The sequence below is a fragment of the Crocodylus porosus genome, unplaced genomic scaffold (genome assembly GCF_001723895.1).
Source record: "Crocodylus porosus isolate Cpor-Errol unplaced genomic scaffold, CroPor_comp1, whole genome shotgun sequence".
Taxonomy (NCBI): domain Eukaryota; kingdom Metazoa; phylum Chordata; order Crocodylia; family Crocodylidae; genus Crocodylus; species Crocodylus porosus.
The window spans coordinates 56,766,707-56,781,745 of NW_017728947.1; the positions used below are offsets into that span (position 1 = coordinate 56,766,707).

The 15,039-nt window shown below is 42.1% G+C and overlaps 1 protein-coding gene across 1 annotated transcript in view; it reads right to left on the bottom strand.

Annotated features, from left to right (window-relative positions):
• Positions 1-603: 603 nt before the first annotated feature.
• The window catches only part of DISP2 (dispatched RND transporter family member 2), a 34,822-nt gene continuing 20,386 nt past the window's right edge, over positions 604-15,039 (bottom strand). Inside the window, exons 4-9 of the mRNA XM_019551047.1 lie at positions 13,587-13,616; positions 11,252-11,375; positions 10,122-10,237; positions 8,619-8,737; positions 7,106-7,203; positions 604-4,984 (exon numbers count right to left, since the gene is read on the bottom strand). Coding sequence (XP_019406592.1) covers positions 1,571-4,984; positions 7,106-7,203; positions 8,619-8,737; positions 10,122-10,237; positions 11,252-11,375; positions 13,587-13,616 — 3,901 coding nt within the window. The 3' untranslated portion in view covers positions 604-1,570. The remainder of the gene's footprint in view (positions 4,985-7,105; positions 7,204-8,618; positions 8,738-10,121; positions 10,238-11,251; positions 11,376-13,586; positions 13,617-15,039) is intronic.

The window sequence follows — 15,039 nt, forward strand, 5'->3', positions numbered from 1 at the left end:
GGAACAGTGTCCTGAACTTCCCTTGGTCCTCAGACCAGCTCTGGGGGTCAACGGTAAGGAAGCTATGAAATTTCCTTCACTGGAGTTTTTCAAGAAGTGGGTGCATAGGCATCTATCTTGGAGAGCTTAGGAACAGAGCACCTTCCATTTGTGTAAAACTTGGACTAAATGACCGTTGACATCCCTTCAAACCTTACAAGTCTATGAACTCAGTTTATATTCACAAGTCATTTTTTGGACTTATTATTTAACCAACCAAATGCTGAACAGGTATCCTAGAATTGGAAAGAACAACCAATATGGATCTGGGCTATTGTGAGACAAACTCAAATCACAAAATAAATACAAGCCAAGGGGGCCAGTATTCCAACATGAGTTTTATGCTCAAGTTCCTGCTGTTACTAGCCAGACTAGCCAGCTTGGGTGAGTGTCATGGATAGCTGGCATGAATAATGCCCACCTGCGCTCTGTGGGCATCGGGTGGCTGGATTCTGGGAGGTGTAAACTTCCTCTTGTTGATTTAGTTGGGGGAAAAAACATTAGGCATGTATAACATGAAGAAAATGAATCATAATTTCTACCACAAAGGTACCAGGCATCTCACAGGTTTAGGAAAGTTTGTCATAACCATTTATTTTTATATTTAATTTCAGAGAGAACTCTTTATCTGATTATTTTAACAGATAATGGCAAGAAAGTATTTTTTTCTGGTAGAGAAAAAGTAGAATTCAAGATTCATCAGATATGCGAACTTTAAAAAATATGTTTTTACACATGTATGGAAAATCCTGGATGGAAACAAGGTACAAAGATGAAAAGCGAACTGTCCGGGTCACAAAGGGGATGGGGACATGGCTTTTTGTCAGGAAAAAATTCCACACTGAAAATTTTAAACAGTATATGAAGGAATTTCCTAAAATAAAACCAGCCGAAATCCCAGTTTGAAATATCTTTGGGGGCTACATGACATATTCTTATTGATAAGTAACAGACCACGCCAGTTAAAAAACACCCATTGACTGGACGTCTGAAAACACCTGAATACAATTTTTTGTAGAGGTTTGTAGACCCAGGTGGATGATAAAAACAGAGATCTGTTTCAACAGAAAGGAATTTGTTTAGTTAACACCAGTCATTAGCCAGATTCCTGTTAGTAACAATTATGGACACGAGGATTTCTCTCTTTCTTTCAGTATACAACAATATGCATATCTCATCATTATTAACTTTCTGTTTAGACTTGACAATAAAACAATTAATTATTGTACAGAGAATGACAAACAAGATTGACTTGCTGAATCTCATGGTTCTGTTGTAAATGTGGCATGGCCCACTGGAAGGCCAAAGCGCCTGCACTGTGTTGAGATTAATTTCTGCCTCTCATCTCTTCAATATCAGATTTGTTGGTTCTGTGAAAATGTAAGCATCTTCACAGCTGAGAGACATGGAAATATTCCCAGCTCAAACAGGGGTGGGAGGTAAGATTTGATATTTACACATCAGACAGGGGAGTTTTCTTTCCCTTTTACCCTGTAATAAGAGTATTGTTTTCTCTGAGATTTCAGCTGCTCTAACTAGAATTTTGTACACTGGATCGCCTGATCCAAACATCAGGCATGTCTGGTTGGCTATTTGGTAGGACAACCAGACCTTCACTCCCTAATCCCAATCGATTTTTCCACGAAGAGCTGTTTTGCTGCGATGCTGGTGGAGATATGTCAAAAACAGTCTCTTTCAGGTCCAATCTCAGAGTATCTCTCTTCCCATTTAGGTGACCCCTCTCTGTCTGACTACAGGAATCAGATATCTCTAAGACATCAGGGCAAGAACTGGCTGATTCAGTAAGTTTGATGCTCTGCTCAAAATCACTAATAGATGTGTCACTGGAGATATTGAGCATGTCGAAATTGCTGCCAGGAGAACAAAGGCATCTGTGAAGTTTATAAATTTCAGCTGCAGGCAGATTACTGTTTTCTGAGGTATAGTCTGACTCTTGTTGAGCAGCATCACCAGAGCACTGGGGTTTATTTAGCTGTCCTTCATTTTTCATGTTGGCTGGATGACGGTCCCGTACAGATGCATCCCAAGCCTTTGGACCATATTTTTGACATCTACAATCTCTGCAAAGTCTCTCTCTATGAATTTCTGCTTCTGCTCCTGAGCTGCTATGCTTGTAAGGAGAAGATGTTTGCAAGGCTGGACACTGACAAAGACCTACTTGTTGGTTTTCAAGGGGCTCCTGTGTATTTTGTCTATCTCTTTCCAGAGAAGGATGAATTCCCATCCTGGGACATCTACTATCTTCAAGCTGCATGTCCTCAGACAGGACTGAAGGACGGTTGGACAACTTACTTGTGGAAGTGCTGTTGTCAAAACTGTCACTCAGTTTTCTGGCCAAGGGCTGGAGCTCATATTGCTCATTTGCAGTGTTGGACTCCTGAACCTTCCGTAATCTGTTTGGATTCTCACTTCTACCACAGGCAAAGCTGCCATTCAGCCTAGTGTCATCAGAGTAGTCTTTGAGGGCATGGGCACAAGGCCAGAGGATCTGACCACAGTTCTTCTCTGGGCCAAAGAAGCAACAGAGAGACTGGAAAAAAAAACTGGCAAATCCACAGCTGATACACTTGATCATCATTATGAAAATCCCCAGCTTCCTGTATGCCAGCACTGTTGCAGGCAACATTATGATCCCCGCAGAAAACAAAGCAGAGGCAGCCATAGCAGTGGCACAGCTCATCTGCTTCAGAGAGAAGGCCACTCGGCTCAGGCGATCGGAGTGAGGGCACAAGTGGTAGGAAATACAGTAGTTCACTGTAAAGTCAATGGAGAGGCCCACTGCTGCTGAAATGAAGAGAGACTCCACTGCATTGAGCTGCCATTCCAATAGGACCAAAAGCCCAACAGTTACCAGTACAGTGCCTGTGATAGCCATAACAGAGAATATACTAAGAAGAACATTCCAAGTGATGAGCAACAGCACTACAAATGAGATGGCTATGGACAGCCCCATAACCACCATTGTCTCTGTGCTAAGACTGTTTTGGAGATTATATAGCTCAAGTTTACTAGTGAACCATCCATTCTGAAGCCCCACAGGGGCAGTCCTCATTTCCTCTGTTATCCAGAGTTCGATTTCATTATAGAATTGTTTGGCTTCACTGTAGTTGAAGCTGTAGTGGTAAATAGTTTGAAACTGTAGCGCCATGGCAGCTAGGTTTCCCTCTCCATCAAATCTGAGGCCGAGGTCATATGTTTCATCCTCCCCTCTGCCTTGTTCCATGATCATAATTTTTATGCAGTGCAGGAAGACTTCACTTCGGTATGGGAAGGTGAGATGGTTACAGCAGAGGTTGAAGCTGTGGTCTCTTTGGGAGCACTGTCGACTATCCATCCACCTGAGAAACTCCTCCATGAAACATACTGTGGCCTTTTGCTCAAGGTCTGGATAATAGAACGTTTGATTCTTCACATTTTGGCAGAATTCCAGGAGCCACTTCTGAGCTTCAGGCTTCTGGATTGTAAATGTCGTGTCTACCACCAGTGTGCCATTGCTCTTCGGATTGAAATGATCCCCATTGTCCACAGGCAGTATTCCCCAGACTATGGTGACAGGCATGTGTTGTCCTTCTCCATGCTCCAACCTTTCAAACATGAACTGGTGACAGTATTCTGCATCATATCTCTCAAAGGGGTGGCTTAGCCTAAACACCTGGACAGAAGGTGTCTCTAAAGTGGGAAGTTTTAGCTTAGGGTTAAAACAGGATATATAGGCACCTCCTATTGCTAAGGCTGCAAACCAGCAGATCCAGATATAACGAAACTTTATGACACCACATGGAAGAAGCTTTTCAAATAACAGCTTGGAGGTTTCACACCAGGTATTTTGAAGGCCACGGAATATATGATGAAGAAAGAGAATGACTCTCTTGTGTCCACTGTTGTTCCAGTAATCTTCTGGCTTATAAATGCAGTTTGTTGCTATGTAGCGTTCATACAGCACAATGGAGGAAGGAAGCCAAGTCATCATGAATATTAAATTCACCAGTACAGAAGTACCCAAGTAGATGGCAAAGCAGCGGATGGCAATTATATTGCTCATGTAGCTGGCATAGAAAGCAGCACCTGTTGTAAAGCAGGATGTCAGCATAAGATACCCAAAGTGGTGCATGGTTTGTCTCATCCACTGCAGGAGGCCAGCAGAAGGATTTTGGCTTTTGTTGAGGCTCCAGAGGTCAAAAAAGACAAAGGTGTGATTGGCACAAATACTGCTGAGAATGATGACTGCTGTCAAGTTTACAAAAGGGAAGTAGGTGAATCGGAAGGCCACCTTATACAAGAAGTAGGATATCATCAAAGAACTAACAACAGCCAAAAGGACCATAAAAGTTACAAATATTGAGCGTAAATAAAAAGATATACTTAGAAAAATGGTTAATATGGCCAGGACTGGATACCTGTTATCGAGTAAAAGATAGTGCCTGAAAAGCTTCTGTTTAAGACCCAGGTCCATTCCTGTAATTGATGTGTAATTATCAAACAGGTCCCATGACTCAAGGTTGTCCAGATAGATTCTCATCATAGATGTACCTTTTCTTGTTGGCAAAAACAACAGGCTGTATTTGAGTGATGGTACTTGGTACTCCATTGTTTGAGGACTGAGAAAGTCTCTGTCAACCAAGAAGTGGAGAAGCTGGTAAACAGCACTGAATTGGGTGCATTTTTCTGGGAGTTTGGCACACTGAGAGTGTTTCTCTCTCACAGTCCTGGGACCTAGGCAAGAAGGGGTAAGGATGCCTTTGTGGTAGTCTGGGGCACAGGAACGAAGCAGGATCAATGTGTGGGAGATGTCTGCTTGGGTTATCTCCAAACAAGAAGACCTATTGTACAGGACAGCTATATAGTTACCCAGAGACCAACTTGGGCAGCATTCATTGGCTTCAGTACGTTGACAGAGATCTTTAAAATGAATGTGAGAGCGGATCTGCAAAAATAGCCAAGAACATATCACATTAGACCTTCCCTATACAGGGTTCATCTTGCCCTCACCACCTGACTTTATATAAAGTTGTTTAACTTTCTCCCAGGAATCTTCTCTTCCTCACCATATTTACAAACTATGTCTCTTCATCCTCCTGTTGACAGAATTCAAGATACTGTAGACATGGAAACAAGACGTCTGGACAGCACTTTCCCCAAAACTCAGTACACATCCTCAGTTATATATTTCTTACAGTGGCTAATCTCCAAAATGTGACCCTTCTTCAAGCCATTGTTTCCCCCCTTGTAACAGTAGTTTTCCTCACTGCTACTCATCTTCTGGCTCAGGATGAGAAGGGAGACAATTATTTTGGCTTTTCTTCCCCTCTTCCCATTATCCTTTTAGTCTTAGATGTTTTTCTCTCACTCCAGTGACGTTCCCTGGAGGATGAGATCTGGATACACAGCTATCCCACCACAGGTTAGTCCAGTGGTTCTGTGTTTTAGATCCACAGAACACCTTGTTAGACTTAAGGCACCCCTTAGAAAATGCCAGCTCTTAGTTTTCACTCATTTATTGACTAAAGAAAAATAATAGAGCAATTCTTCCGTTATAAACTGATCAGAAAAGTCAGAGCAAGTCACAATGTTTTTAACCATATGGATTCATATCTGAAATCTCTAGATTTACTCTGTGAATCATGTGTAGGTATTTGCACAACTAAAGTATTAATATTGCGTAGCACCCTGTGACACCCTTAAAAGAATCTCACGGCATCCCATGGTGCTGCAGCACCCTGATTTTGAATCCTTGTTCTAGTCAATGTTCAAAAGTTTCCCCATTGTGTGCCAAATATTGCTTTCTTTCCTTTTCCATGTTCTTTTTGCCTTGCACCTATATAAACAGCAGATATGTCCAAACGTCTTTGGAAGACTTTCACAATCTCTCTGTATCAGATACTTACTGAGATTCTCTTACCATTACTAATAAATTAGATGTAGTCAAGCTAATTTATTATCTTCCAGTTATGATCTGCAAGAAACCACAGTGCCATTGTACTAGCACTGGACTAGCAGTTTGTAATATTAAGACTGGTCATATCCAGTGCAGTCCTTTTTGGCTGGACAAAGGCCACCTGGCTTCAATGTCCTTACGTGACTACTTCTAACTTAGGGTGCATTTGCAGTATGGCCACTGCTGTGTTGCACTGTAGTGTAGACACGCCTGGACTAACTAGCTTGGATACTGCTAGCAAGGTAGCTACTTTTTGGATTTTTCTGTCCACACTGAGTGACATGCTGCTGCTATGGCATCACTGCTACTGGTACTCAAAATAGCTGTTAAAGCTAGTTTGATTATGTCCACCAAGCTGCCATCAAAGCAGTGACTTAAAAATAAACATGCCCTTGCAGAGAATGCCAAACTGGAGATGTAACCTTCAGAAAATCTGACCCTTTATAGTTATTAACAGTGGTGACACAGAGTGGGTGCACATGCACCCCCTGACTGCAGAGTTCCTGATCGGGGGGCAGGCAAGAGTGCTGGTGCCCTTCCTGCCCCCGCCCCTTAGAGCATTGGCCTGGGAGTGCACCAGGAGAAGTGGTCCCCCCACGGTCTATACCACCGACCCCAATGTGCCAGTGGTGTGCCCAGAAGTGCCAGTGGCATGCCACTGCCAGTTGCAGATTGGCGGGATCAGCTGCAGGGGAGCTCCCCCCTGGGCCTGCGGGATCGGCCCTAGGGGTAGCCCCTCCCGGTCACTGACTGTCCACTGGGGGGGCAAGTGCCCCCCCAACTCAGGAGACACCAGTTGCCCGTGGTTATTAAAGATCTTATGGTCCTTTTCACAAACCTATGTAATCTAATTAATCCTAGTGTTTGAAATGTCAGCCTAGTTCCAATGATGTCACCTTAAATAGTCTACAGTTTCTGGCCCAAACTGTCAATATGCACTGCTTTTCAACCCTACAGCAACTGAATATTGGTGACAGACAGAATACGCTTTTGCATCATCTGGGATGAAAGATGCGTTATGTTTTATATTACCACTTTCCCACATGCCTAAAAGGTAGATATTGACTGAAAAGAGAAGTATATGTATGTGCTCCAAATGACATTACTAACCTTCTCCTGTTCAATTTGACACATGGACTGAATAGCTTGCAGGTTCCATAAGCTTCCAGCAGTTGTGGACATAAATACCAGCTGGGAATAACTCTTTTCTAAAAAACAGAAATATAGCCATGAAAAAAACTGAAATCTGTAGTCCAGGAAGGATCAGCCAGGCTGGTTGGAAGTCACTATGGACAAAAAGTTACTTTAGCATTACTTTTAAAACTACCAATGTACTTTCTATTAAGTGGAAAAAAACCACAAAGCTTGTGGCTGCTAGTGAAGGGCAGGGTTACATTATGTCTGCTTTGACTCATAGGAACAGACATTACACATAAACCAATATAAATGATCAGAAACCAGTTCAAAACTGTAACACAACAGAAGTTCAGAGCACATAAACCGCTTTCAAAATGGCTGAAACTGGTTTAAGATAAACCTGGATGGATGTAGTATCAGACTTAACTGATTTAGGTTAAATCTGTTTATTGAACTTCTGTCCCAGCTCCCCTCGAGATTCAAGTTAATTCACATCTCAGGATGCTTTGCACCTCCCCCACACCCTTTGCAGGGTGGGTGGAGTAGCCTTGGCCCAAGCTGTCTGCTCCAGCAGAGCTGGGAAACATGCTCTAGCACTCTCCAGCTTCTAGCCTGGCCACTGCAGGTATGTGGCTGCATTTCAGGAATCAAAAGTGAATGTCTGATCACGTGCTTATTGGTTCAATCTATGCAGCTCAGACTAACCTGTGAAGACTGAATTGATTCAGCCTGAGGCTTTTTGACTGTCTTTACAAAACTGTAGTCTGTGTACCATAACTGTCAACATCAGAGACGTAAGGACATAAGGTTTTTTAAATATCCTTTTTAGGCTATGAATTTCATCTCTGTGGAGAAACTACTGTGGCTTAGACTATAATTCCTATCACAGAAAGTTGGAAAGATTGAGGGGCTGAGGGATAACCAAAAGCTGACAAATGAAGCACTTCCTTAAGACAGGAAGTAAGAACAGAGCTTTTCTTTTCAGCTTTTTAAATTTTTTTATACATGTTGGGGACAAGAAGGGTGAAAGATGTAAAGTTGAGAGAAAGCAGGTACTTTCCCCATCATTTCCAAACAACTGTTTATGAAAACATTGAATTTTGTAAGGATTTTTAAAACATTCAATCTTTTTAAAAATGGTGAATTTCTTCCAAAATGATTTTTTGCCAAAAAAAAAAAAAAATCAGGTTTAGGTGAAGACAAATTTATCAATGAAAAAACTTTCCATGGAAGAATTTCAAACAGTTCTACCTACAGCTAGGTGGTGAGGTTTAATATGTTAACGTTTGCAAAAAAGATGCGACATAACTAAGTGAAAGGCACTTTGGAACACACAGAATTTAATTATATCTGACTACTTTAATATTTTCAGAGCAAGTCTGCATGTCCTGAGCATGGCTTCTCCCAGCTTTATTAGGAAATATGGGAAGTTTCTTGTATTTTTTGGTAGTTATCCTTCAAAAGTCTTTAATGAGAATTTCCTTACCTGGGGGGCCACAAAAGAAACCATCTTTTCCATAATCTTGCTCCACCATCCTCCGTGTCCTTGATTCCTGTTCTCTATGGGTAGTCCTCTGCCCTCTGTTAATGCCTGTGTCACCATACCTAAAAAGAGATCATCATTTCTCTTTTATGGAACAGCAGGATTTTCCATTTGTTTGCAATCTCTGTGATTAACTATCCATTAGTTATCACAACAGGAAAACATGCTTTTATGAGACACACAGCAATAAGAATGGCCATTGGCATAAAATAGTATATATCCTGGAGCACAGAGTTTCAATGCAGAACAATCATGCAGGTTTGACTGTGAGAATTTGCAATAATATAAATGAGATTATAACGTCATTTTGCCCAATTCAGCTGCTTTAACAAGTTTAGCATAATTTTCAAGAGCATCTAAGTGACTTAGAATCCCACCTATTAAGCATCTATGTGGACTTAGGTGTCTACGTGCAATTCTATTCCACCCTATTCAAATCTCTGAAAATCCATTTGTAACACACCATTATCTTATCCTTAAGATTAAGCCATAAAAAAGCCATGAAGAGGAGGACTCACCCACCTTTTTATTAACAGTTTTTTCAGAGACTTGAGTAGGGAGGAGTAGACTCATACTTAGGCACCTACGTTTATTTATGTGCCTGGTAGATAAAATGGAATATGGGCCTAAGTCTCACTGAAAACAAAAGGGATTTAGGCTCCTAAGCATCTTAGTCACTTTTGACAATGCGTTTTATACTGTTGGTTGGATACTTTTGCAAATGTTATCCATTAACTTTACAACTGAACAAGGTTCCCTCTAAGGTACATGCGTTCACAGCCATGCACAACTAAAAGTATGGCTGCACACAGCCTTTTCAAGGCCACGCACCAGAAGAGGCTGGGGCAGGAGCCTGGCGCAGGCTCCACTGGCTCTGGGGAAGTGCTCTGCTCCCCCGCATCAGGGCTTAGGCCATACAGAGGGGCAGAGCAGTGTCCCGGAGCTGGCCGAGCCTCACTTGGGGCAGGCAGTGGCTCCTCCTTGAGCTGAAGCAGGGTAGGGATGGAGGCTGGCGCGGGCTCCGCCGGCTCCAGGGAAGTGCTCCACACCCTGGACCTGATGATGGGGAACGGAGCACTTCCCCGGAGCCAGCAGAGCCTGTGCCAGCCCCCAGCTCCAGCCCCTGGCCCCCGGCTCTGGCCCCTGGTCCCTGCCCTCCAGCCCCCTGCCCTCTCAGCTCCGGCCCCAGCCCCCAGCTCCAGCCCCAGCCTCCAGGCCTTAGGCCCCAGCCCTCGGCTTCTGGCTCCCAGCCCCCTTTGATAAGTGTCCCACACTGGACTGAGGCAACGTGCTCACGGACCAAGGCAGCGTGCTCACGTACTACTGCTCCTTAGAGGGAACATTGCAGCTGAATGCAGCCAAACTAAGAAGTGTCAGCAGAGGTCATGCAGGCTCATCAATGCATTCTGAGCCCCAAACCCCACAAAAACTACTAAGTTTACACACCTGTTCTTCTCAGTATAGGGAGACAGTAAAAGGGCCTTCTTATAGCCCGTATGGCTCTGCATATTCTTCCAGACAATGAGCTTTCTGCCAATGTCAGTATCCCGAGGCTCAAATCCCTAGAGTCAAGCAAAAGGTTTTATTAATTTATAGTAGTGGAGCTTTAGTTTAGCATAACATTGCTTAATCCATCTCCTATGCGTCTCTTGTCAGACACAGGAAGTGACTGGGATTATTTGAATCTGATCATATTTTAAGAGGCATAGACAAATTGAATTTCTATTGGAAAGGGACCTGAAGTCCATCTTAGAACCTACTGGGAGATGCTAGAAGCACAGTAGACTAATCCTACACACTTTAGTACCTCTCAGAGAAAGCCATACTAATGCACAGTAGAATTAGTCTGCTGCGCATTAGCATCACCTAAAAGACGTGCACCATCGCTACTGCGTAATACCATTGCTTACAGCACATTAAGTTAGTAGCTGTTATTACAGAGAAATGTATTGTGAAACAGAGATATTTGTAGAAATATCTACAGATATCTGCAAGGATAAACATCCCAGAGAGAGAGGATCTATTCAGGAGGGGCAAAAAGCATTACCTCTAGGAACACGTTGAATGAGCAAAGGAAATATAAGGCTGAACGACAAGAAAAATATTTTAATGGCAAGATCTGTTCAACAGTGAAAGGGTCTTCTAAGGGTACTCAGAAAGATCTTTCTTTAAAGTCCTTTGAAATTATGACCAGGACCAGAAAATATGCTGCAGAGAACAATCCTGCCCCGACTAAAAGGGATGGATTCTGCATTTTGCATCATAAGAGCAAGGTCTGCACGTTTTTTTGTGGCATAATACTCTTCCAGAAGCTTTGGATATGGTATTTCTGAGACTGATATGACATACAGCAGATTGGTAATAGAAGTTGTTGTGCATTCTGGAGGAACCTGAAAGTTGGTGACTTTAACAACTTTATGTGTTTCCTGGCTGCCCCTCTTCTCCATCCATTTTCAAAGAAGGTGGGAAGAACGTAACAGTTTTATCTTGTCTTATGAAACTTCAATTATTGTTGTAATGATTAATTTTGCCTTTATGAATGATGTAGATGGCTTATACCATTGGTGAGGACTTACCATCAAGGGCTCTGTAAAATCTGGCAAATTTCCAACTAGCAGGCCAGCTAAAGTACAAACCACAACTGTCACTGAACAGAGCACCAGGACAGCTACAGGCCACTCAGCAATCACTTGGGAATAACTGGAAGCAACACAAGAAAAGAAATACAGCTGTTAGCACACTGCTGATGTTAAGTTAGATATTGAGCACAATGTTAGAAAAAGGAAATTAAATAGAATGAAGGCTTCCTGGTTTTGGAATGTATTTGTGGAAAAGCTTAGGGGATGTAGTTCAATGAATAATGAAAATGTTGTCTCCAACTGGATGTTTACATGTAGTTCTAATTAACTTGGGTAATTACGTTCTCCCTCCCTCCATTTCCTTGCTTTTTCAGTTGGAAATAATAAAAACCAGGCACTTGCATCCTAGGGCAAAATAAGCCTGTAAATATTTAACTGAAAAAGATTCCCTTTGAGAAGGCTTTTTCCCCGCTTCTTCTTTTTGTTGTGCAGACCAAACTATCAGCTGCATGAAGTCAAGTGCGTAACTGATGAAAAGTGGCATGAAACCACAGATCTCACTAGGATACACACAGTAGGTAATTAACTTGTAGAATTTCTGCCACAAGATGGTACTGAATCTTGCTAAAATCTTGCTTATATTATTCAGTGTATGAGTATATATCTGGAAAAGGACTCTTTTGCTGATATGTATTGTATTTTCACTCTAAGCTATACTGGTAGTCTATACTGGCACATCTTTTCTAGTGCAGCTTAGACCCAATTGCCTAGAGTTTTTTGTACTTTCTTTAGAAGTACTTGGAACAAGCTGTTGTTGGAGACAGGATACTAGACTAGACACTCCTCAGTCAGATCTGGTAAGTTTCTAAATATTTCTGGCCTTCTGAGGTTTAAAATTACTTGTCAGCAAGTAACTTGGATGAATGTTATGTTCAGGAACCTCACACTTATGGCAGCTGTACTGAGGGGCTTCAGTTGTGAGGTATAATGCACTTGCCAGCCCAGTCCTTTGCCTCTTCTGAGCCAGAAGGTGCAGTCACAAGACACATTTACACCAATGTAATCTGCCTTCACACCACTGTAAACATGGAAAAGCATGTAACGTGCGGATCTTTAATCATTCTCCTGCTTTTCTACTTAAATCTGAGGAAAAGGGGTCAAGAAATAAGGGTGACTGGTAACATTTTCATTTGTCTTTTCTATTAAAAATGTGCTTTTTTGTAAAATGTACCTAGATTTGCTACAATCATTTTTCCATCACAAATTATTCCTCTTCACTCAGAGATTGCATCTTGCAGCATTTCATACCTCTTCAAAAATATAATCATCTAAATTTAATTTGTAGAGCGTCTGTTAGATTAAATATATAAAAAACTAGGATACACTACATAGAGACTTGAAAAGCAAGTCTCCACAACCAAATACCATGAAAAACAAAGTTCTGAGGCTGTTACTACCATTTCCTTCACACAGAGCAATCTTGGGCACATCTACACATCACCCTGTGACAACGTAGCAATGCACTACATGGCTGTATGGTGTGCTATGGCAAAGTAGTTTTCATGCAGGTCTACATGTGATCTCCAATTATGTCATCATAGCAGCACGCTCCCCTGGTATAGCTGCCACTTTGGCAACATTGTGGCAAAATGTAACCATGCACCATGCGCATGGTGCAGTAACCTCCTGTGTTGCACAGTGCTTTAGTATACAGCACCGTAGCAACGTCACTGTATGGAGAAGTGTAGATGCATCCCCTGTGTCTAAACGTGTTCCAGTTCTCAGTTCTGAAATGCAAGCTCCATGTGAATCCATTGCAGTCTCTTAACAGCAGCAACATTAGTGTTATATTTTATCCATGTGTCTTAGTGTCACAGCACTTTACCCGGCAGATAACAATTATAATGGGGAATGAAGGACTAAGAAGTGGAGTGACTTGCTAAGGTCTCTTGAAAAGTTAGTGGCAGAGCTGTGCATAGCGTCCTGCAGGTTTCCTGACTCCAAGGCTGGCACCTGTCTAGTTAGCCAGGCTGCTTCCTTGGTCTTGCCAGACAAGAAAAACAAATAGAAGTGTTGGATGAGCCAGAGGTAAGTCCTGTTCTGCGAAAAGCTAGATAGACAATGCAGTGTTTTCTGAATACAAGTTAAATTTGTTTCACAAACAGAAGATGACCTTTCTAAACAGATGGGAAATCCTTAATGCGGTGTTCTGACCTTGCCTCTGAGGCTTCTCCTATCTGGGATGTCACTGGGAATAATATGCTGTGTTTCCTAATAGCATGGTAGGAGAGCAGTGATAACAGGGTAGAAAAGCATTTGATATTAAACGTACCTTTTTGGCATCCTGAAGCCTTTGTCATGTCTGCAGAGAGAAAGAGATTCACTGGTGCATTATTTTAGTATGAAACTGAGTGCTATGCTGCTCATAAGCAACTTAACCGTTTCAGAGACTGAAAAACAACAAATGATGCAGCACATTTCCAGCTGGGAAAAGCTGCAGCATGAATTTAATACTCTAGTGAACAGCACAGCCCCTCACCAGCATTCTAGAGAAGAGTTGATGTAGGCTTGAATCCCAGTCCTAGTTAATAGTTTTATGGAAAAAAATCTACAGAATTTAATTTGGCTATTATATAGTCCTGCAGGAATTACATCACTATTCTCTGTACACTCAAATCTAAAGAGTTTAATACTTTGCTTAATGATTTTTTGACCATTCAATAACAAAGGTTCAAAATTATGGTTCAAAATACAGATTATTGTTCAATACTATGGGACTTTTACATAAGGGTCAACATTATATACCTGTTGGGTTCTTTGCAGTGGACAATGTTTGTAGTGAGTGGAGGGCCAGTAGGGATATGGAGCTGCTCAGAACCGTTTGCCAGTGTATCCTTCAAAGGTGGATATTTGTTATTTCTAGTTGCACGGCTCCATGCACTGCTTTGGAAACAAAGCCTCCTTTAAGGATTTCAGGGTTACTGGAAGGTAGCTAACAAACCTTTGAGTGTGAGCTTCCCACCTGCACAGCAACCAAAGCCACATTCAGCTCTGAAGGGCCTTTCCTTCTTCTCTGCCATTTCCCTTAGCTGTAAAACCTTATGTCGTCATTCTGGACTGTTGTACATAGCAATGTGCTAGCATACGGAACACTTCCAGCTGTATGGCAACAGCTCTATAGGAGTGGAATGGATGGCAGGATGGTAAAACTGAGCAGCAGAATTTGCAAAGCAAATGGAAAGACCCCATACCATGGTAAGGGGTCTACTTGGTGGTGTGTGTTAATTTATAAATAAATCACTTACCACTTTCTTCACTGGAATAATATGCTCTGGTTTTGTGGGGGTGGTTTTGCCTTGTATTTTAAACAATGGTTACAGTAAGCGCAGAAATGCATTTCTATTTTATTTCTCTCTCACTCATTTTTGCATTAGATTTGCTGAACCATAGAATACTGTCATTTAATCATTTTTCTGACTGCCAGAGCTGCAAAATCTGCCAGGGCTCTGCAAATCTTGCTGTGTCTGCTGCTGAAATAACCTACTATAGAAAATTAAACCAACAGTTTTGTTGACAGTGTGAGGTAAAATAGGATTCAGATCACACTCCTATGGCTGCGATAGCTCAACAATATAACTCAGGGTTGGGTAATTATTTCGGGCAGAGGGCTGCTTGCTGAGTTTTGGCAAGCCATCGAGGGCCATATGACAGGCAGCCAGGGGCACATAAATATTTCTTTTCTAAATTTTTTAGTGGCCTCGTGGGCCAGATACAATGGCCTGGTG